This window comes from Penicillium samsonianum, assembly GCF_028829775.1.
Source record: "Penicillium samsonianum strain IBT 33392 chromosome Unknown utg000002l_segment0_segment0, whole genome shotgun sequence".
NCBI lineage: Eukaryota > Fungi > Ascomycota > Eurotiomycetes > Eurotiales > Aspergillaceae > Penicillium > Penicillium samsonianum.
This window is the reverse complement of record NW_026643260.1, coordinates 1,216,420-1,237,448: the sequence shown is the minus strand read 5'-3', so window position 1 is coordinate 1,237,448 and position 21,029 is coordinate 1,216,420. Positions and strand designations below refer to the sequence as shown.

General features: G+C 42.6%; 6 protein-coding genes across 6 annotated transcripts; 2 read left to right on the top strand and 4 right to left on the bottom strand.

Moving 5' to 3' along the window:
- Positions 1–7,290: 7,290 nt before the first annotated feature.
- On the bottom strand, positions 7,291–8,683 carry N7471_002320 (Zn(II)2Cys6 transcription factor; the record flags this gene model as incomplete). Its single annotated transcript, XM_057275040.1, has 3 exons — positions 7,291–7,566; positions 7,626–7,722; positions 7,830–8,683. The coding sequence occupies 3 exons, from the start codon at positions 8,681–8,683 to the stop codon at positions 7,291–7,293; spliced, it is 1,227 nt and encodes a 408-aa protein (XP_057139678.1).
- A 467-nt stretch (positions 8,684–9,150) lies between these two features.
- N7471_002319 (uncharacterized protein) lies at positions 9,151–10,211 on the top strand (the record flags this gene model as incomplete). Its single annotated transcript, XM_057275039.1, has 3 exons — positions 9,151–9,375; positions 9,407–9,688; positions 9,756–10,211. 3 exons carry the CDS (start codon positions 9,151–9,153, stop codon positions 10,209–10,211), a joined length of 963 nt encoding a protein of 320 aa, XP_057139677.1.
- A 235-nt stretch (positions 10,212–10,446) lies between these two features.
- N7471_002318 (uncharacterized protein) lies at positions 10,447–10,719 on the bottom strand (the record flags this gene model as incomplete). Its single annotated transcript, XM_057275038.1, has 2 exons — positions 10,447–10,605; positions 10,666–10,719. 2 exons carry the CDS (start codon positions 10,717–10,719, stop codon positions 10,447–10,449), a joined length of 213 nt encoding a protein of 70 aa, XP_057139676.1.
- A 148-nt stretch (positions 10,720–10,867) lies between these two features.
- Positions 10,868–11,803, bottom strand: N7471_002317 (Short-chain dehydrogenase/reductase SDR; the record flags this gene model as incomplete). The annotated part of the gene is made up of 1 exon (XM_057275037.1): positions 10,868–11,803. One exon carries the CDS (start codon positions 11,801–11,803, stop codon positions 10,868–10,870), a length of 936 nt encoding a protein of 311 aa, XP_057139675.1.
- A 312-nt stretch (positions 11,804–12,115) lies between these two features.
- Positions 12,116–13,195, top strand: N7471_002316 (zinc-binding alcohol dehydrogenase family protein; the record flags this gene model as incomplete). Its single annotated transcript, XM_057275036.1, has 1 exon — positions 12,116–13,195. The coding sequence occupies one exon, from the start codon at positions 12,116–12,118 to the stop codon at positions 13,193–13,195; it is 1,080 nt and encodes a 359-aa protein (XP_057139674.1).
- A 1,987-nt stretch (positions 13,196–15,182) lies between these two features.
- N7471_002315 (uncharacterized protein) lies at positions 15,183–15,785 on the bottom strand (the record flags this gene model as incomplete). The annotated part of the gene is made up of 3 exons (XM_057275035.1): positions 15,183–15,364; positions 15,455–15,640; positions 15,683–15,785. 3 exons carry the CDS (start codon positions 15,783–15,785, stop codon positions 15,183–15,185), a joined length of 471 nt encoding a protein of 156 aa, XP_057139673.1.
- Positions 15,786–21,029: the final 5,244 nt, after the last annotated feature.

Below are 21,029 nucleotides of genomic sequence, written 5' to 3'. Positions count from 1 at the left end.
TCGAAAGAAGTCTACCTAACGAACTAATAGTAGTAATAACTAACCCTATAAGAAAAGGGTTAGGGTATTAGTTATAGGCGTTACCTTAGACACGATAGAATAGTCACTAGATATATCCGACTATAAGTTAGCGGAATATATGATTGTTAAACACGAAAAGCTATATATAACTAGCGATAAACCTCGGATTTTAGACGAATACTAAGAGTTTAGGGATATCTTCACGGCACCGGCCGACGGAGTACTACTAGAACACGGAATCTTTAACTATAAGATTAATACGATAGAGGGTATAAAACCTACTTTTAAACCTATCTATTAACTATCTTAGAAAGAATCTAGGGCACTTAAGGATTATATCGACGAGAACCTATAGAAAGGTTATATCCGCGCCTCTAAGTCACTAGCGGGATATCCGATTATCTTTATACCAAAAAAGGATAGGAGCCTTCGACTTTATATAGACTATCGATATCTAAATTCGATTACTATTAAGGATCGACACCCGCTACCCTTAATCTATAAGATTTAGGATCGGATTTAAGGAGCAAAGTATTTTTCGAAATATGATATTACTAATACGTACTATCGCATTCGGATTAAGCTAAGCCACGAGTGGAAAACGGTATTTAGAACTAAGTATAGGCACTATAAGTATATGGTTATACCATTCGGCCTTACTAACGCACTAGCCACTTTTTAACGCTTTATCTTTAGCGCCCTAGAAGAGTATCTTAATATCTTCGTTGTCGCGTATCTAGATGATATCTTAGTATTCTCTAAAACGCTCGAGGAGCATATTAAATATAATAAGCTAGTACTATATAAATTGAGAGCCGCGAAGGTCACTCTTAAACTTAAGAAATGCGAGTTTTATATCTAGGAAACGGGGTTCCTCGGATATCGTATTAGCCTAGACGGGTTAGGTATAGAAGAGGATAAGGTTAAAAGTATTATAGAATGGCCTATACCTAGAAACGTTAAAGAAGTGTAACAATTCCTTAGACTTATAAACTACTATCGGAAGATTATCGACGGGTATACTAGTATAGTAACCGGACTCTACCGATTCACTAAGAAAGGACAAATATTTATATAGGACGACGTAGTAGAAATATCGTTTTAGGAACTAAAGAAACTATTTAATAAGCGAACGATTATAGCTACGTTTAACTACGATCTATTAATCGTGTTAGAAACGGACGCCTTACACTACGCTCTTAGAGCTAGACTAACTTAAGAAGAAAATAGGACTTCCCGACCGGTCGTATTCTAGTCTAGGAAGATAATCCCTATAGAGCTTAATTACGATATATACGATAAGGAACTATTAGCTATAGTGTTAGTATTCTAAGTCTGGAGAGTATATCTAGAAGGAGTAAAACACACTATAACGGTACGGACCGATTATAAGAATCTCACGTTCTTTATAATAATAAAGATTCTCACACGACGATAAGCGCGATAGGCTGAAACACTTATATAATACGATTTTAGAATCATACACTATAAAGGAATAGAGAATAGCTAAGCGGACGCTTTAAGCAGACGACTAGATTATAAGCTTAGCACTAAGGTAGCGGAACCCGCTATACTAAAATAAAACTAAGACGGAACCATCTTATATAACAAATAAGTACTAGCCGTAATAATCGAGGTTAAGGACGATAACCTACTATAACGGATTAAGGATAAATTAAAAGGAGACGCAATCTAACATCTTACTAGGATAGGCGATAAGCTCGCCCTAGACGATAACGGATTATTCTATATACACGGATTGATATATATTCTAATAAAACTTAAAAACGAAGTGATTAGAAGGTATCACAATAACGTTATATATAGATATATAGGGGTAGAAAAGACTATCGAACAGATTTCGCGAAACTACTATTTTCCGAATATACACCGAAAGGTCCGATTCTATATTAGAGGATGCGATACGTGCTAAAGAAATAAGCTAGCACGACACGCATCTTATAGGGAACTATAGCTATCTGAGACGCTATCCCACCCTTAGGAATGGATTATAATAGACTTCATTATAAAGCTACTAGTCTTAGAGGGACACGATATGATCATAGTTATAGTCGATAGGCTCACGAAGTACGCCTATATGATTCCGACTATAGAAACTATTAACGCCGATTAAATAGCGAATATCGTGCTACGATATATAGTCGTAAACCACAGAATGCCGAGTAAGATTATATTAGATAGAGATAAGTTATTTATATCGAAGATATAGCAATCGTTTACGGATCAAATAGGTATTAAGCTTAGACTCTCTACTATATACTATCCCTAAACCAACGGATAAATAGAAAGAGTGAACTACTAGTAAGATGACTAGGTAGGACTATTACCAATAGCACAACTAGTATATAATAATATAGTACACTCTATAACACGAGAATCACCATTCTTCGTAAACTATAGGTATAACCCTATAATATTTGGAGAACCAATTAGTAAGACAGCCGTGGCGGAATTAGTAAGACTAAAGGCTAGCGGGCTAAAACAGTTATATCTATAACTAGCTAGAGATATTAACTTCGTTAACCTACGTATAAAGAAATACTACAACTAATAACACTAGGAGGGACCTAACCTAAAAAGGGGGAAAAGGTTTATCTTTTACGCTATAATATTAAAACTAAGCGACCTAGTAACAAATTGGACTATCTACGATTAGGACTATTCGAAATTGAAGAAAGATTAGGACCGGTTAATTATCGCTTAAGGCTACTAGAAAGTATGCAAAAACTCTATCTAGTGTTCTATATCTCGTTACTCGAACCCGTACTAAATAACGCTAAACTTATAATAAATATAGAAATAGAGGAAGAAACCGAAAACGAATATAAGGTTAAGGAAATTCTAGAAATAAAACGAATAAGCGGAAAGCCTCACTACTTAGTGAGATAGAAGGGGTACGATACCTCTGAAAATATATAGGAACCTATCGAGAACCTAAGGGGCTGCCCCTAGCTAGTTTAATAGTTCTATTAATACTAGTAGCGGAGAAAACCAGGCCGTCCTAGAAAGACACCGGAAGATTAGCGATCTCCGCTAGTATCTAATCAAAGTTCGGATACTTAGTAGTAGTAGTAGTAAGCTACTCGAACTTAAGGGTAGAGGAGGAAGACTACTCTAGGGACGTTTATTTTTTATCGAGAATTTGAAGGAGTTCCGCGTTATATTCTAACATTTTAAAACCCGTTTATTTTAAGAAAGCCATCTACTTTCGTAGCTGACGTTATCGCGATATAGTTTCCTAGTATTATTTTTATTTATTTAACACTTACTAATATAGCTCTACGAGACGAGCCTATAATTTACCTAACTCGGGTTCTAACAAATCGAGTTCATTTTTATTCATTTTAAGGTCGGAAGAAAGTTTATCTTCGGTATAACGTAATAAATCCCACTCCCGACTAGTGTGGAAGTCACGCTTATACGTGCGACCTATACGAGTGTAAGACGTATATTTCGAATAACGATAAGACCGATCTATTCGTAAGCTATACTAGCCGTTTTATAATAATCGTAAGAAATAGCGGTAGTGAAACTATTATCCTTAATATAGGTTGCTTAACGTTAGTGAGCGTCGGAGGAATCAGAAGGAAGTCTAGGAGTAAGCTTAGAAACGGAGTCAGCCTTACGTTTAGGTATAACGAGGACGTATTATTTTAAGAAAAGAAAAATCTATCACCTACCTAAGGGGGAACCGTAGATTTATAAGTCTCGGGGACGAAACTCCTAGGAAGAGGGGAGGTGATATTACAGATATACTAGTCACCAATTAGTTATAGGGACCGTAACTACTAATAGGCCACCGAGAGCCAACCGAACGATCTATTATCAGATTATATACACTATCCTATACTCTAGGATACCCGGGTGTTTAGGGAAAAGAGAAACCGTGATCATACTTAGTGAGTAAGAGCACGATCAGCCCTAAGTAGGACCCACTTCTAGAGGATATCCGGTATATATATACCTATATAGACTAGTAAACCTCTGCCACTAACGGAAGCCGTCACGTGATCATACAAGTAGTAGAATAGTCAACAGTAGACTAGTAGAATCTGCTAAGGCAATTCTACTCATCTACGATCTACCATTCTACACGGGAAGAACTTAGGGATATATAAGGACACTCATTCATATATCTAGTTTAGTTCTTCGTCTTCAATCATACATTGTTACTTATGTATACCTTTAGAACTTTAGTGACTCTTTACTTGATTATAACTTGACAACACCTACGAGTAGACCAATACCTCGGTATAGATCTCCTCGGCGCTCTACCTAGCATCGTTCCTCGATACCTCAATAGGACCCACCCTACAGTAAGGCCTGTTAGGCAACAGTACGGTTGAGAGAACAGATCGTTGACGTTAGAAACCTGAGAAGCATAAGGCAAGTATAACCGAATCCTTCTAACCTAACTGTGACCAGTTAGCAGTGCGTAACATAATAAAGATATCATAGATTATCTCATCATTTGCCTCCTAATGAACTATATAAGAAGCAAAGACTCCTATATATAACAATAATCAATCTTACCATCGCCATCTGAGTTACCTATTTAGGATAAGTATAACCATATACATATTTATATATATATATTATATAAGACATTATATAATATATATAGCATATCTAATACTACTTCCCTATAAAATATTATAACTTACCATTAGGCTATAATATATTATCTGCTAAATTGCTTACATTCAGCCCTTATATATTTATATTCGGTATACTTCTTTAGCTCCAAGCCTTCGAAGTCCCTACGCTTTCCTCTATAGAGCGCCTTCAAAAGCTATTCGTCTAAGGTGGCCGATAATAGATAGAACTACCCTTAAAGCGCGAAGTCGAAGGCTATTATATCTTCTGTAAGACAGACGTAATTAATAGATATACGGTTCTTTAATAGAACTAGCCGATAACCGAGGGCGCTATATCTAGACGTCTAAGAAATCTAGGGGAGATCTATAGCTTCCTTTAGTCAATATTCGCCTATCGTTTTCGCTATAGAGGGGGAAAGATATTAAACGAAAGTAGCGCGGTTAGCGAAGTATAGCAAAATCTGATTATAAAACACGCTAACACTCGCACTTTCTTAAATCATTATCTTCTACGATATATCGACACCGATATATAGAACGTTATAAACGGCCGCGAATCTAATAAGTCTCTAATACGCGCGATCACCCGGATAGGTAGGTGGATTAATAAGAGACGCCCTTAGTATCTTACTTCGGAGTAACGAGCGTCCCTTCGCGAATATCTAGAATATATCGAGGCCACTCGGCGAATGAAGGAGTAAGCCGAGGAGTGTAAATACGATCCTAGTGTAGCGATATAATCGCGATTAGAGAAATTAACACGCGAAACCTCTAATATATTCGGCCGGTTAGAAAGAGCACTAAGACTAAAGGTGCGCTATAAGTTCGACCGTAAATAGGCTATTATAGATATTAAGTAATAGCTTTTAGGGGCTGCTATTAATAACGAAGAGGCGAAGAAGGTACTTTAAGTAGAAGACTAGATACCACCGGAGCAGATTAATCTTCTTAAGAAATTATTTATATAGCCTACCTCTTAATCCCTAGAGGCGGAGTGGTAAAGAAGGAACGCTACCGTGGCTACGATCTCCTAATACTATAGTTTCCTTAAAGGTGGGCTATTATATAGGCGATATAAACGGGCTGCACTAAGTGACGGGTTCGATAAAGAACAGACTAGCGTATTACTAGAGCCAGCTAAGAAGAGTTATAGCTCTCCGGAGCCTTCGTAGTAGGATATTCTTCTTATAAAAGCCGGAAACTATATCAAAAAGGTAAAGAAGCCTCGGCGATATTTTTAATGTTATAGCGACACTAAAATTTCTATTTATCGCCGGACGTAGAAATATAGCGAATATAAGTCGACTCTACGACACTTTCGAGAGAAGCACTTATAGGATCGAAGGTGTTTTATATGTGACGAAGATCTGCTATATGAGATGCATCTTCGCAGGCATGCAGAAGAGGTTCATCGCCTCAGCACTGAACGGAATTACTATGCCAAAGAAGATACGGGATCGGACATTGATACCGATTAATTGGGAGGCTTGCAGGTTTTCTGTCAAATTTAAGAACTCTATCCTTTTTTCTTTGCTTGGCCGTTTCCACTCTTCGAGTAAGCGTCCACCCTCCCTGTATCAGAGTCGCCCGCCGTCCTTTCCAAGTCGGTTTCTATACAGTAACGCCGCGGAATCCCTGCCACTGTTCTCGAAGTATTGATTTATGTGTCACGTATGTAGAATCATGCTCTTATTCCTAGAGGCTAAAGTGGTCTGGGATCAGTGCTTAAAGCTCATAAGAGGGTAAAGAGACATACCTGCATAGTTGAATCCCTCGCCAAGAATAGGCTCTGTGGGCGATACAAAAACTGCCTTCATTGATAGGAACGGCAACGGTAATTTGTTTAGGCATTGCCAGAAGACCCGACGTCGGGTTGAGGTATTTATAGGCAAAGGGCTTGCGTGATCGTGGTAGTCTTTGATTGAGTTCCCGGGTTTGGGCGGGCCTTGATGGCAAAGATGATGGGCACGATCAAGCTTCCCAGCAGAAAATGAAAAGTAAGAATGGAAAGGCAGGCAGTTGAACATGAGCTAGAATGTATTTGTACTAAGACTTGGCCTTCGGTAACCCGACAGCTGTCAAAATACATGTAAATTAAACGAGCGTGTCCCCGATCTATTCTGCCTCCTTCCGTGGTACAAAATTTGTAGTTATATCGCCTCCGAGGCTAACAGAGCCTCTTTTGCATCCAAAATTCTTTCATAAACGCCTTCCCTTGACATTAGAGAACCATTCTTTTCAGGACATTTTACCAAGGAACTTACCAGAAAGTGGCCAGCGGGTTCGTAGGTGTCGAAGTAACCATCTTAACATAGTTATGCTCTCTCTGATCTCTGGCGACGGGTTTCCTTTCCCAATAGTCAAAAGCGCCGAAAGACCTTGATATACAACTCCTACCAGAAGAAATGTACATTGACCCTGCCGTAAGTCCATCGGATAAGATCCTTGCTGGATTCCAAATGCAATTCGGCAAAGCGTGTCGAGGGCATTATGAGTCTCAACATATGTATGCTGCTGCGCCTCTTGTCGAGATCGCATATTCAACTGCTGCCAGTAATGTTCTTGGAGGAGGAAGACACCGCTGCCATGAATGGGTAAGTTTTTGAGTTTTCTCCTTCTGAGCGGCTTAGCAACGGCTGTCTGCCAGTGCTTACCTGTAAGAAATCAGGCTTTGGCAGCAGAAGGGCAGCCTGCGGACTGTGACTTCCATTTCATTAGCACGAGCTAGGGCTTCAAATGTGCGACATAGTTGTGCTGTCTCCGATGATAGGCTGGTCTTGCTGAGGTCAGTAGAGACTGCAGAAAAGGATCTGATGGTAGCGAGGGCCTGGCTGATCAGGTACGTCGCCTGAGCTAGTCTGCCGAAATGACCTATTTTGAATACGAACCCCTGGGATATGGGGACCGCATCCTCCGGCTCCGAGTTCTATAATATCCAAATCAGAACGCTCAGACTTGCAGTAGAGGAAGAGAGATGGTTCTGACCGCGTCGTAGAACTTATCATCGTCGACCGGGAGAAAATCTTCAAATATGGGATCCTCTGTCGCCAAGACCCGAGCAGGATTTGTGAAGTTTAAGAATCTGTATTCAAAATGCGTCAATTTGCGAGGTTATATGCTGCCGAGGATCACAATTTTCCCGAATTCGGAATGACCATTAAAAGGAAAATTGGATAGGAAGTGACGGACCGGTCCAGGTTTAAGATAGCCCACCAAACCCTTCGCTTCTCCTCAATCTCCATCCAAGACGCTGTGCGATTATGCTCTCCACCCAACCTAGTTTTATTGATCTTGTCCAGACCCATGGCGATACCATAACGGGCACAACCTCCAACTGTCAAATAAGCTGCAGGGTAGATCGCATCACCGATCTCAAAAACCGCAATGAATATAGCGGCCTGTAAAACTTGAACACACAAGTCTCCTGTACTCTCCACTTCGGAGTAGAATTTCTTGATTGATCGATACAACGAGGTCCGTTTTCGGCCTTCATCATCATTTACTGGCAAGTAGCACAGCTTCATGCAAAGATTTAGCAAGACTGTTGGACGTCGGGATGGTGATAACGGATTGAGTACAGCGGCTAAGTGGCGCTTCCGACTGACGATAGGCATCCATGTCATCTGGAAGAACTTGCTGGCTGTCTCCAGAATCTGCTGGCTATCGCCTAGGTGCAAGAAAACTTCGTCCGGAATGCCTAGGTCCAGGCGAGGAATTTCTAACCCAGCCTCACGGAAGAGATCGGGTGCGAGGAAACTAATGGCGGCGTTCACAGCAAACGAAGAAGTAGACGAGACGGGCTGAAACTGGGATACATTACTGCTTTGTGCTACTACAGGCTCCGCATGGGCTGAATTGGAATCATCGCCTGATTCTGATCCATGGACACCGCAGGGAGGCGAGGCAGCACGTTGGCCGCGTCTGTGGGGGTAGCTGCACTTCAAGCCTTTTTTGATACACAGCTGACATGTCGGCAGATTCTTGTCACATCTTCGTTTACTGCGGCGACAAAAGAAACAGGACGCGAGAGCATGAGACGTCATGATGGGTTATAACTTTTGATGTTTGTTACCCCTGGAGCTTTCGGTGTTTGCGGAGGTTTGCGGGTGTAGGCGGTGTATGCATGACTCATGATGTCCGCATTTCTGTTCCAAGTACAGTAACTGGACGTCAGTAATTGCACCCCGTTTGGCCCCACCTAGCTCACCGCTACTACCACCTGCCTAAAACGAAGATCATGATTTTCATCATTTGATAAAAAGGCACTTATTCTAATCCGGACGGGGTTGCGGGCATCTGCGGGAACTTGCGGGCATCTGCGGGCGCTGCGGACATTTATGTGGGAATGTGGCAATTTGTTAAAATATATTCACACTCTAAGTTTTATATTTATAATCTGTAGTCAAGGCTATAAGTATCCCGTACTCCTCGAGAAGAAGTCTTGAATTCAAATCATCGCTTTCTTAAGTTCCTCCTTTCAAAGCGCCTCAAAACCATCCTCAACTTCAACATGTCCAAGCTCATGGTCGTCACCGGCGCCACTGGCATGCAGGGATCAGGCGTCATCGACGCCCTGTCCGCAAACCCCGACTGGAAAATTCGAGGTCTTACACGAGACACCAACAGCGAAAAGGCCAAGGCCCTCGTCCATCGTGGTATCGAGATGGTAGCCGCCACCTTTGACGACGAAGACAGCCTCGAAAATGCCTTCATTGGCGCCAACGCCATCTTCGCAGTTACCGATTTCTACGAACCCTTCACGAAAGGGGTCGGCCCGGAAAAAGGCCATGCAAATCGAGTATGACCGAGGCGTGAAATTGGCCCGTGCAGCTGCTAAGACAACCACTCTCGAAACCTACTTCTGGAGCACCCTACCCGCTGCGAGCGACTTAAGTAACGGCGAGGTGAAAGTCCCGCATTTTGATGGCAAGGGGGCTGTCGATGCATATATCAAGAATGATCCGGTATTGAACGCCAAGACGATCTTTCTTTTGACGGGCTTTTATGCATCTAATTTTAGCCATCCGCCCTTCACGCCCGTTTACTCGGTATGAACTTCGCCCTTTCTTTCCCCTCTGCCGAAGTTGCTTTTTCGCTAATACTCTAAAATAATAGAAGCCAGCAGGACAACATATTCTTGCCCTCCCAGCCAAGTCTTCGTCTTATATTCCCTCACTAGGCCCAGTGAACAACATCGGCATTACCGTCAGTGGTCTTCTCCAACACCCATATCCCAAGGCAGCGAATGGTTGCAAGGGAGGTCGATATGTCCACGTCACAACGGGAAAGTACCAATTCCAGGAATATTTCTCGAAATGGGCGGAGATTGCAGGGAAGGGGAAGCTTCAGGTTCTATCAGTCCCATTCGAGCAATTTGAAGCGCTTTACGGCATGTGGGGGACTGAATTGGGTCTTATGATGAAGTTCTGGGAAGTGGCTGGAGCCCCGAAAATGTGGGAAACAGTCGGGGAGGGAGATGTTATGATTGATTCTCGTGAGCTCGAGGGCGTCAAGGATCGTTTGGTCAGTACTGAGGACTTTTGGAGACAGGCAGATTGGAGTCAGATTTAAGATTCCTGTATATATTACACGTTAAACTCCCGCTGGTGTCCCACACCTCACTGACAACATGTAACAATCACTCAGCTAGAACATACAATGATCAATAAACATTCATAGTAGGTCTTGACCTGCTGTGAGTCTCCAATTTTGAAAGTTATTATCGCTTCAACTTAATATCAACGAGTGCTAATATAATGAGATTTTAGTTCCGGGTCCTTACCTACCGTGGGACGGCTGGTTAATTTCACTTATTCCAAGAAAAGTCAGGAATGAACACTCTATCGCGTTGCTCTTGGATAGACCGAGATTCCTTGGTCTTGACCTTTTCCTCGTGATCTAGATAGATCGTCGCGTAGTGAGTGTAGGGGGGACGAAATGACGAGCGAGAGGGAGATATCGCATGCTGTGCCATCATGTCAGTGAAAATCAACCAACTGTGCCTGTGATGGAAAGGAAGACATACAGGAGTAGCCTTCGCTTTCCGGGGATCTTCAGTCACGATGAAAGATCTTTTCATCGTGGGAGCTCTGTGTCTCTTGCTTAAGTGACAGGGCATTGTAATAGTATAATCGTCTCGTGGGAAAAACCCAAAAGTACTTTATGTCAAGTCAAACATCATTAAGATTAGCGCGACAACTATCGGTACATATTATATTACAATATTACTAAAAGCCATGTTCCTTGAACTCTCGTTCTGTCCATTGCCACAATTCCTCCGCTTTGTCCATGCCACTCTCGATGCCCGTTCTTTTCGCTTCCTTGAAGAAAGGGATGTAGTACGCTCCGTTCTTCACTTCAGCCGAATCAGCGGTACTTGCCCATAGCTGATTGAGTGTGCCAGTAGGAACATCCACGGAAGCTACTGAGCTGAACAGACGAAAAATGAATGAGAGAACTGGGTTGGCTGTCATTCCACCTCCAATATTCGTCCGGACAAGCCCCGGGTGTAGAGAAACCGACTTAATACTGGGAAACTTCTTGGCGCAAGACCTCGCGAAGTATATGTTGGCGAGTTTGGAGTGACCATAACGGGCGACAGTGCTGATCTCGGTGAGCGGTGTCTTTACCTGCTTGAGAAGTATACCGGCTTTGGGAGCGTTTCGGTATATCTCAGAGCTAATGTTCACAATGCGAACATCGGCCCCGGTATCAGCAGTCTTGGTGAGGATCGGCAGAAGTAGTCGAGTCAGCAGTGCCGAACCCATGTAATTTGTGCCAAATTGGACCTCGTAACCATCGTCGGTCAAGCCAGGCGGAGCAGCAAAGATACCGGCGTTGTTGATAAGAATATCGAGACGGTCGTTTGTGGACAGGAATGTTTCAGCCGCGCGTTTGATCGAGGCGAAAGACGCAAGATCTATGTCCAGAAACACGATCTCAGCAGAAGGAACTTCTCGTTTGATATCAATAATTGCTTCTTCTGCTTTCTTGGCGCTGCGAGCGCCCATGTATATCTTTGTGGGGTCGTGCGCCGCCAATTGCTTTATGGTTTCTTTTCCGAGACCATTGTTGCCCCCAGTCACCAGAATAACCCGCCCAGAAAGGCTTGAAATATCCTTTCTGGGATCAAAAGAGTGGCTCCTGCCGAAAAGAAAAGACATTTTCTTTTTGTAGAACAATAGATGCTGAATTTCCGATGTCTACCGTGAAGTTATACTATCATTTTGGTGATGAATCATCATTCCGAGCCTCGGCTCGGACCCGGGGTGACTATTAATCATGCCCGATTCATATACCAGTGGCGATACCGCAATTGACCGCCGGCCTTTGAGTCGTCCCGACTCTTCAATTATCTTTTCAAGCCAACCTTATCTACAATTCTTAGATACTAACTTGTCAAACCAGCCTTTTAGGTTTTCTTATTGTTTATTAACGTTTTGCTTTGACGTACCTTACACAGCGCTGCAGTCAACATGAGAGCTGTTGTTGCAAACCGATATCTTGCGAAGCAAATTCTCAACTTCGCTTGCTCCTCCTCATTCGGTCAATGTGCAAGAATCGTCGATATCCCAACTCCCCAAATTACCGATAGTGAGATACTGGTCCGAGTGCATGCCGTAGCACTCAACCCGGTCGACAACAAAAACATAGATTTCCTCTCTCCGAACAAGAGTATTATCGGCTGCGACTATGCTGGTGAGGTGGTCAAAGTTGGAAGTGACATGGTGGGCCGATGGAATGTTGGGGACAGGGTTGCAGGTTTTGTCCACGGTGGCCAATACCCTGACGTCGGCTCGTTTGCTGAATACCTGAAGGTCGATGGAGAACTTGCTTGGCCTATCCCTGACACGACTACCATGTCTGAAGCTGCAACATATGGCATTCCAGCTGTCACTGCAGTTCTTGCACTTGCGCACCTTGATGTCGCATGGGAAGATATTTTGTCAGGAGCTACGAGGCAGTCTTCTGCTGATTCATCAATCCTCATTTACTCCGGTGGTTCGAACGTTGGGCTTTTCGCAATTCAACTCGCCAAAAGGGCAGGTCTTCATGTGGTTGTGACTGCATCCCCACGATCATTCGATCTTGTCAAAAGCTATGGTGCAGACTCGGTATTTGACTATCGGTCCCCCACAGCGGCGAGTGAAATTTCCAAGGCGTATCCTGACATCACCAAAGCTTTGGATTGCTTTTCTGAAGGTAACTCCTCTCAATTCTGTGCCGAGGTGCTGAAAAGGGGACGAGTTATCACGTTGCTTGATCAAGGGAAACCGAAAAAGGCGGAGATCGAGTTCAAAAGTCTCATGGTTTTCACCGTCTTTGGGAAACCGTTCTCCTTGCTGTCGCCCCTAGGTCCAGCGTTCCCCGTTGTGCCCGATGATCGGGATTCGTTTCGCCGGTTCTATGCTAGTTTGAGCCAACTATGTGATGGTGCTTTGAGGCCACCCCCTGTTACAGCGCTGAGAGGAGGACTTGATGCGGTGCTTGACGGTCTTGAGAGGCTTCGCAAAGGAGAAGCCCACGGCACCAAGCTTGTTGTAGAGCTTCCGTGATGACATTTTCTCACTAACCAATTATTCTATAAAGCTCCTCGAGATTAGGTAGTCTCATTTAGTGGCCTTGGTAGTGGGTAATAAGCTATGTGAAGAATGAGTCAACGAGTCCGATGCAGCCTACATAGTAGCTAAAGCTCAAAGTACAACTCGCGTATACACAATATGACCGGCTCGTCTGTGGTCGGCAATAGGGTTACAGAAATATATAAGAATAATCATACAACATCAACAAATGAGCTATGATCTCATGTTGCGGTAGCTGCGCTTTGCTGAGGAGTGAGTAAAGATTGTTGGTTTTTGAATTCCTGTTTCCTGTCCTATAAACAGTAACTTGCATCTGTCAAGTAACTATCATGCGGCATAACTCGACCGACACGACCACTTCAACTCACACGACTTCTCACTCTCCTTTTCATTACGAGTGACTAGGTCGGAGGCAAAATAAGAAATTACACAACTCCCTCAGATACACTCTACATCTTAGAGTCAGCCATAAATAGCGGGATTATTCCGGTTTCCTTACAATCTTATGAGGTGGCCAGATAGAGTGGATGACCCGTGTTTGTCTATGAGTATGGCGTACCACGACTAAGTATCCGCGCACAAATCCCAATCTCCGGGCGATTTTGGAAAGAAGCCCTATACTGAGGCAATCAAGATAATAATAATAATAGGGACGAAAGGAAAGTTGCTATATCCACTTTATGGAGGCCAGTGGTCTCTATATTTATCTCTCCTGGAAGACGCTTATATACCTTCTCTATATTGCGCTTTTGCGCCTTACAACCATCACGCCAATTCCCTATGTCCGGTTAACACCGACCGCGTTAAAAATTATCGGTGCACAATATTCAGGATAATGAAATATTCTTAGCGGTTGAAAATTTTGGGCTATGGATTTTATCATCACTTGAATTATACCATCTCTTAAAATTTGCGCGCTCCAACTTTCCCGAAAGTTAAATATTCTAAACACGAAAGTTTAAAGGGATCTTTTATTCGGGCTCCTTTGATATTAGATCTCTTTAAAATTCAAGTGTCATTAATTTCTCGCCACTTTGATCTTCTTGTCTCGGAAATTTATCATGTCACTATTCTAGGAAGATGTTTTCTAGGAACGTCAGAGATAGTATAAAGGGAGAGCGAAGATATACTTACGCTATTTCCAAATTGATGAATTGGGTCCTCGAACTATTCGAGATTCGTACGTGGACCGGCTGGACAGAATGTTTTAGTCGGAGGGGCTTTCTCGCCTGAAGCCTAAGACTTATGTGAAGGTCTCGATAAGTAATAGTGTTCTTTAGCAAGCTCTGGCTGCCCAAAATGAAACTGAGGCCTTCCTTAACGACCTATTGCACTTTTTGAACCTCCCAGATAAAGTGCGGCTAAATAGTCTGCATGGGAACCACCGGGTTCTGGCTACAATCAAGAGGTCTGTAGGGTGGTGGGTGGCTGAATTTTATAGTGACGGTAAGACTTTCTATTTGACTTTGATACATACAATCGCTTATATCACGAAGATATGAGGTCAGAACTAAAACAGGGGATCAGAGATGAGCATCCAAATGACCAGCCGTATTGCGATGGTGATATTTACCGGAACGTACGGCACTACGAAAGAATTGGAGATATGGATTCAGAACTCAGATGGAGGGGCAGATTCAGCAAAGGAGTATATCATGAGGTTGCACGAATGGAGAAAGATTTTATCAGAATCAAAAGGGCTTTTGATAAGTTGTTGCCCTTCTTGGGTTGTGGCAAGCCATCAAACTAACCTATTTGCTCCGCGTAAAACAGGGACAGTTAACTGCGAGGTTCTTTGGGGGGGGGGGGTTCGCCTTTCAGGCTGACACACTAAAACCATTAGCTATAACTGCATCAGCGTATATTAGTCTCAGTGATTTCAATCTGATCTCCAGATATACGGAAGATGGTATAGAGATCGCAGCACATTCAATTTATAAGCTCACCTTTATTTCCACATTCAACGAAAGACGGTCTCTTCTAACGACAAGTTTCGCGCCAGGAAACTTTTGAAGTCGGCATTCCGCATCAAAATCTCCATATTCCAGACCATGTAGTCTCGCAGCATAACTTCCAAATTCCTCATATACTCACTATCCTTAAAAACAAATACTAATAGCCGAACGATGTCTCCCGTTCGTTCTTAAAATAGAGTAAAATTCTCAAGCAATCGTAGCAACCGATAGAAAGGTAGGAGAATAAGAGAAAGCCAGCCTATTCTAAATCCAAAACGATGAATTTCGGCGTGACTTAGAAACACTACTGTATAGCTCGTGAAAGGGTTATTGCTTAAGTCCTTCTCAGATCCTAATCGTGGTGTATGGCCAAGTTCTGCTAGCAGGATATTATAATTAAGCAAAAGCCCCTTTAGGTGGAAGAGATTCCAATTTAGGCTAGAAGAATCCCATCTATTCGCCTCTTCCTAGCATTACGTTTCCCTATTTTCTGGCTACGGAGTACCGTTCCCAGAAGATTGCGGAACGGGATATAGAGCAGAGTAATCCCTAGAGTATACAAACTCATAGTAACGACTAAAGACTTCCTCATCAATACTCTCGATCATCGCTAGCTCAAGAGCCTTTCTTAGAAAAGAACTTTCTAATGCCTAGTGAATTGAGAACTACTTTTGGTTTTTACTAATAAAAAAATGAACGATATTAGATTGTAGGACTCTACGCAATTGTTAGGAATTGGAACAATCTTTATCTAAATGAGGGCAAACTTAATTATGATATGCAAGCCGCATTATATAGAGAGTATTCAGAGATAGAAAGGTATCTGTCAAAGGCGGCGGTGTTTTTCAATTCAATAGTAGGATAGCAGAGAGCAAAGATTTTCTTCGATATTCTTTTTCCAGAAGAGGATTCTCGTGGCTCTTTATAGTGATTGGCTAGGCCCTAGCTCTGCTTTTAGTCACGGTCTAGCGTCCGTAGCGCTGTTATATTGTCGCCTAATAAAAGCCACTGCAGAGACCCGCTCCTACAGCAAGCTGATAAGCCAATGAAATCAATCCTCACTGGCAGTGCATTGGGCCGTTCCCAGGAGTGATAGGGTAGCATGGACACATAAATTACGCGTAGAAAAGGTTGCTAAGGATCGCCCATATAGTAATCAAACAAGGGTATCGTATCCTAATCTCAGCATGATATATGTACTCGACCCAACGCACGGTCCAATTCCCACACCGGGAATTGGACCGCACGGGTTGAATGCAAAAACGGGTTGAATGCAAAAACGGGTTGAATGCAACAATTGATCAACCCACCAATTTAAACCTCTCATTTAACAACCTTCCCCTATGGTATCTATAGTATATTTAATATTTACAGATTCATCTGGTCCCGCACTTTTTTCTACATTATTTAGATCCTCCAATTTCGACTTCCTGGCGGCGAGAGCTGCCTCTGTACTAGCAGTTCCAATCCACTTCTTCCTCGCTTGCTAGATTAATTTCTTCCTCTCTGTTTCATCTCTCACTTTTATATGCCTATTTGCATCTAATGAAGTGAGAGGACCACCTATATTTACCCTTCGCTTGCTTTTACTAGCTTCCCTCCGGCGTTTTAGGTCCAATATGCTACGATTTCCCTAGTCCGGTCTTTGGATAGTTTGAAGTGTTCGAGAGATTGAATCTGCCGGTGTATTGATAAAACACGTAGTGAGGTCCAGTCTGTATCGTAAGCGAAACGATTTATTTCAGCGTGGTATATAAGCACATTCGCATAGCTATATCGATAATCAATGGCCGAGTTTTCAGCGACTTCCGCTTGTAGAGCCTAGTCAAGTTTTCTAGTAAGTGCCTATAGATACGAGGAAGTGTTATTAGATGGAAGATATTGTGAATCAGATTCTAAAGATTTCTATCGTCCTAAATTTTTGCTAAGAAGATACTTCTTCCGTGCGAGATTGCCTAGTATCACTTCCTAGAAGGTTTAAAGTGGGAGATAGAACAGAATAATCGCTAGGGTATACGAACTCATAGTAATAGGCAAGATCAACTTCGTTAACATCCTTAATTATAGACGACTAAAGGGCGCTATCCGGGAAAGAGCCCTCTAAAGCTCTATAAATCGAGAACTTCTTTTTCTCTTTCCTAACGAGAATATAAATGACACTAGATTGCAAAATCCTTCGCAATAGTTAGAGATAAGAAATTATGTTAGTAATATGAAAGGCTTGCCTATGGTACTTGAGCCGCATATTTACGGCGGGATCGAATAACCTGCTTTGATGCTGAGAGACTGTAGGGTTGCACAGCTTGGGCGAGAAGATTGTTCACCTAAAGGTAGGAAAGCAGAGAAACGGATTTCTATAGTTTTATATAGGAGAGGTGGGGGGGGGGTTGCTCTACGGTCATCCACGGTTTAGGGTCCTTGGTGTCAAGAATACTAGTTTTCAGGATAGCACCTGTTGGTCAGGCAGGTAATTCAATGATGGAGAGGAGAACAGAATGTATTCTTCATACATAGACTAATCCTTGCTAAGGGGAAGTCATGGAGATGATCTGGTTCGTATAGATCTCTCTACCGAATCATGTGCAGAACGATGACGATGCTGATTCCATGCATCTTCCATATGCTTCTTCCAAGAAGTGTGGCTGTCATACCCCTGAAATGATGAAAGAACTCTATATACAAAGGCCCTGAGGCATCAATGGAATGGCCTCAGGTTGTAAAGAATCTCATTCTTTACAGAATTCGGTGGTTTTAGCAAACTTGGGAAGATCAAGATAGGCTTCCTAGTTATAGCTAATCCCGTTATATATACAAAGCAGATAAGAGTCGATAAGATAACGACGCAATGGTCTTAACCCATTCTGGTATAGATTCGTAGATGTTGATTAAGCTAGTAACATGATTGATAAATAGGAGACAAAAGCATTACACTGCCGCTGTGCCAGGCTTTTCCTTCGACAGAGCTAGCTGCTAAGGAGAGAACTATTTTGATACCAAATATTTCACTACAAGTTATTTGGAGTTTGGGAAACAAGACATATATAGATGGGCTCGATATTGGACTCTCCAAGACCAAAATATATCTTCCTTGCAGAGATGGGGGTTGTTGGAGTATTGGAAAATGCATGTGACTTGAGAGAAGCGGGTAGGCAACGTATCTAGATCCCAACCGGCCGAGGAGGGAGGGGATCTCACCAACAAGTGGATCCTACCCCGTCGTTAACCAACCACCCGTGGACAGTTGACGATTCCTACCGTCGACCAGTCAATCGACAACCCTCGCCGTCGCCGAATCGGACCTCGATACCCCACTTCCCGCTTGATAAGCACCTCGGCGCACAAATACGTCAGAGGAATAGTTTGACCTGGAAGACTTCGAAGTCAATTCTAATAAGTAGACTGCGACATTACCCATGGACGGGCGGGTGGGCATTGCTGACGGGCCTTATGTAAGCGGGCAATATCCACAATAGGCATGCCCATTGTGAAGAATACTAGTTTCCAGGCTAGTTCCTATTGGTCAGGCGTACCTAGAATTACCCTTTATAGCACTTAGGGTACGTGACTATAACTCTAGGATCTACTCGATAGGAGTATACCTAGGAGTCACTAGTGACTCTAGTAGTGACTCTAGGGGAGTCACTTAAGGAGTAAGAAACCTAAGCTCTTGTGAAATAGTCCTGGCAGCCAAGGGCTATTGTCAATACCAATTCTAGAAGAGCCAGGTTCATCTTCCCTTGTCCATCTCGACAGGACTTATCATCATAATGGTGCTTCTCGGTTCTCCTTCACATGCTGGTTTCGATATAAGCCCAGTCAAGGATAGGACATCGTAGAAGGGAGCCATTCATGCCTTAGATAGACATTAGAGTCAACGTTCGGCTAATGACCGCTTGGTCGGTAATGTTTTGCTTATGTTTCTAGAGAGTAACTAGGGTCTACGGTATGGTATATAAGATGTTTTACCGACTTAGAATATTTGCCCACACAGCCACAGTATATTATGGCAAGCCACAGCTCCGGAAATTTAAATCCGGTGAAGGTATGTTCGAAACGTGTATTTTTCTGTCCCGAACCATTTTGCCGTTTGTTTATTTAGTCAGCTTGAATGACCAATGGATTTAATTTGGTGGAAATGCGTGTAATAGCAGGTAGAAGCCTTGAATACTTTGCTCCGTTTCATGTCGTAATGGCTAAAAGCCTAGAGAGAAAAAAATGGATTAATAATATGATTCGAGTAATCAATGGCTATGTTGACTTGGTATAACTGTTGGACTATGTCGGTCATCCCATTGATGCTTTTGTCTAGTCATCTCATTGATGCCTCCATTTGTTTGCAGACTGAGCCTTTCTTTGTTTGGCAGGGTATAAATCCCCTGCTCTAGATAGATTGAATAGATCATGATTCTTCTTCTCTCTCTCTCCCCATAGTTAGTAGCCCCAACAATAACTAATAGATTTGATGGACTAAAGAAAACCCCTTGGATAGACGATATCATGGGGATCAGAAAAGAGAATGATCGCTTACGTAGATTCGTTGATGTCAAGCGCACCAAGGAATACGACAGGGGCATATAATAAGAGGGAGTGGTGAATTGGGAGAGTGGTGGTGAATGGAGTAGTTGACTGCGGGCGGTTGTGAATTTACTGATTAACTCCTAAACTCTCCTTTCCTTCCGTTCCAAAAATGGCAGATACGGTCTTGCAGAACGAAATCAATGCCTGAGCGATTGCTAATTGACAAATTTTGAACTGGGTACACAATTTCCTATGGACTAAGCAACATACGATTATTACTCCTTTAAACGATCTTGTAGTGTTAATTTGCAGATTTATCATGAGATGGAAAGGTAGTTCAAAGCACATAACCTATGATCAATAAGATAGAAAGGAATGGATAGCGCCTCAATTCATTCCATTCCCTCAATTCACCACTCTCTCACATTTATATACCCCAGCCGTATTCCTTGATACGTTCGACATCGATGAGTCTGCGTAAACGATTAGTATTTTCTGGTCTCCCTAATCGTCTATTTAATTAATTCACCTATAATGGAGGCAAATCTGTTTAGTGTAAATGACCTTAGTCTCGGCCTTATGGCAAATATATATGGTTATTTACGAAAAGTTTATGCTGGAGGCTCAAAGCATGAGCTTATACGCAACATGCTCGAAGTCTAGCATCAGTCGTGCTCTTGCATCAAAACGCTGGTCAAAAAAGACTACCTGGGTCAAGGCCAGAGAGCGTAATCACAACCTCCGTGCTGAATACTCCTACTCTAGCTTGGATTTTAGATCGTACCAACTTATGTATATGGATATATGGATGTAATAAAATGGCAAACCGGTTGGTCTCCACTAGGGATGACAAGTGTCCAAGTTTCATCCCCAGATACTACCTATAATATATGCTCAAGATAGCATTATTTTCTCTCGAGGGTTCCGATGCTGGACTCATACGTTCGTCTTTAAGGATTTCACTAAGCAGCTCTAGTGTTATAGGAAATGGCCTGAGTCGAAGTCTGTGTTAGTCATAGACAACGCATGATTAGAACTGGCCGAATTGAACAGATATGTTCGGAAGCCGGTGGAAAGCTATGTACGCAGTATACCTGACTCTATATTCTCCAGACATGAATCCAATTTTTTGCTGAGCGGAAAGCCTTCATTCAGCACCATTGGCAGCCATACGAAGAAAATCCAGACTAATGATTCGATTTAGCCCTAGGGTTAATTTAAGATTCAGAGTCCGACGCGGATGACCATCGACAATCTGGGGTACGCCACATGACGAAACGTCGATCATCCGAGTCCAAAACCTTATACTAAATTCGTTCGTGGTTCTGCCATCC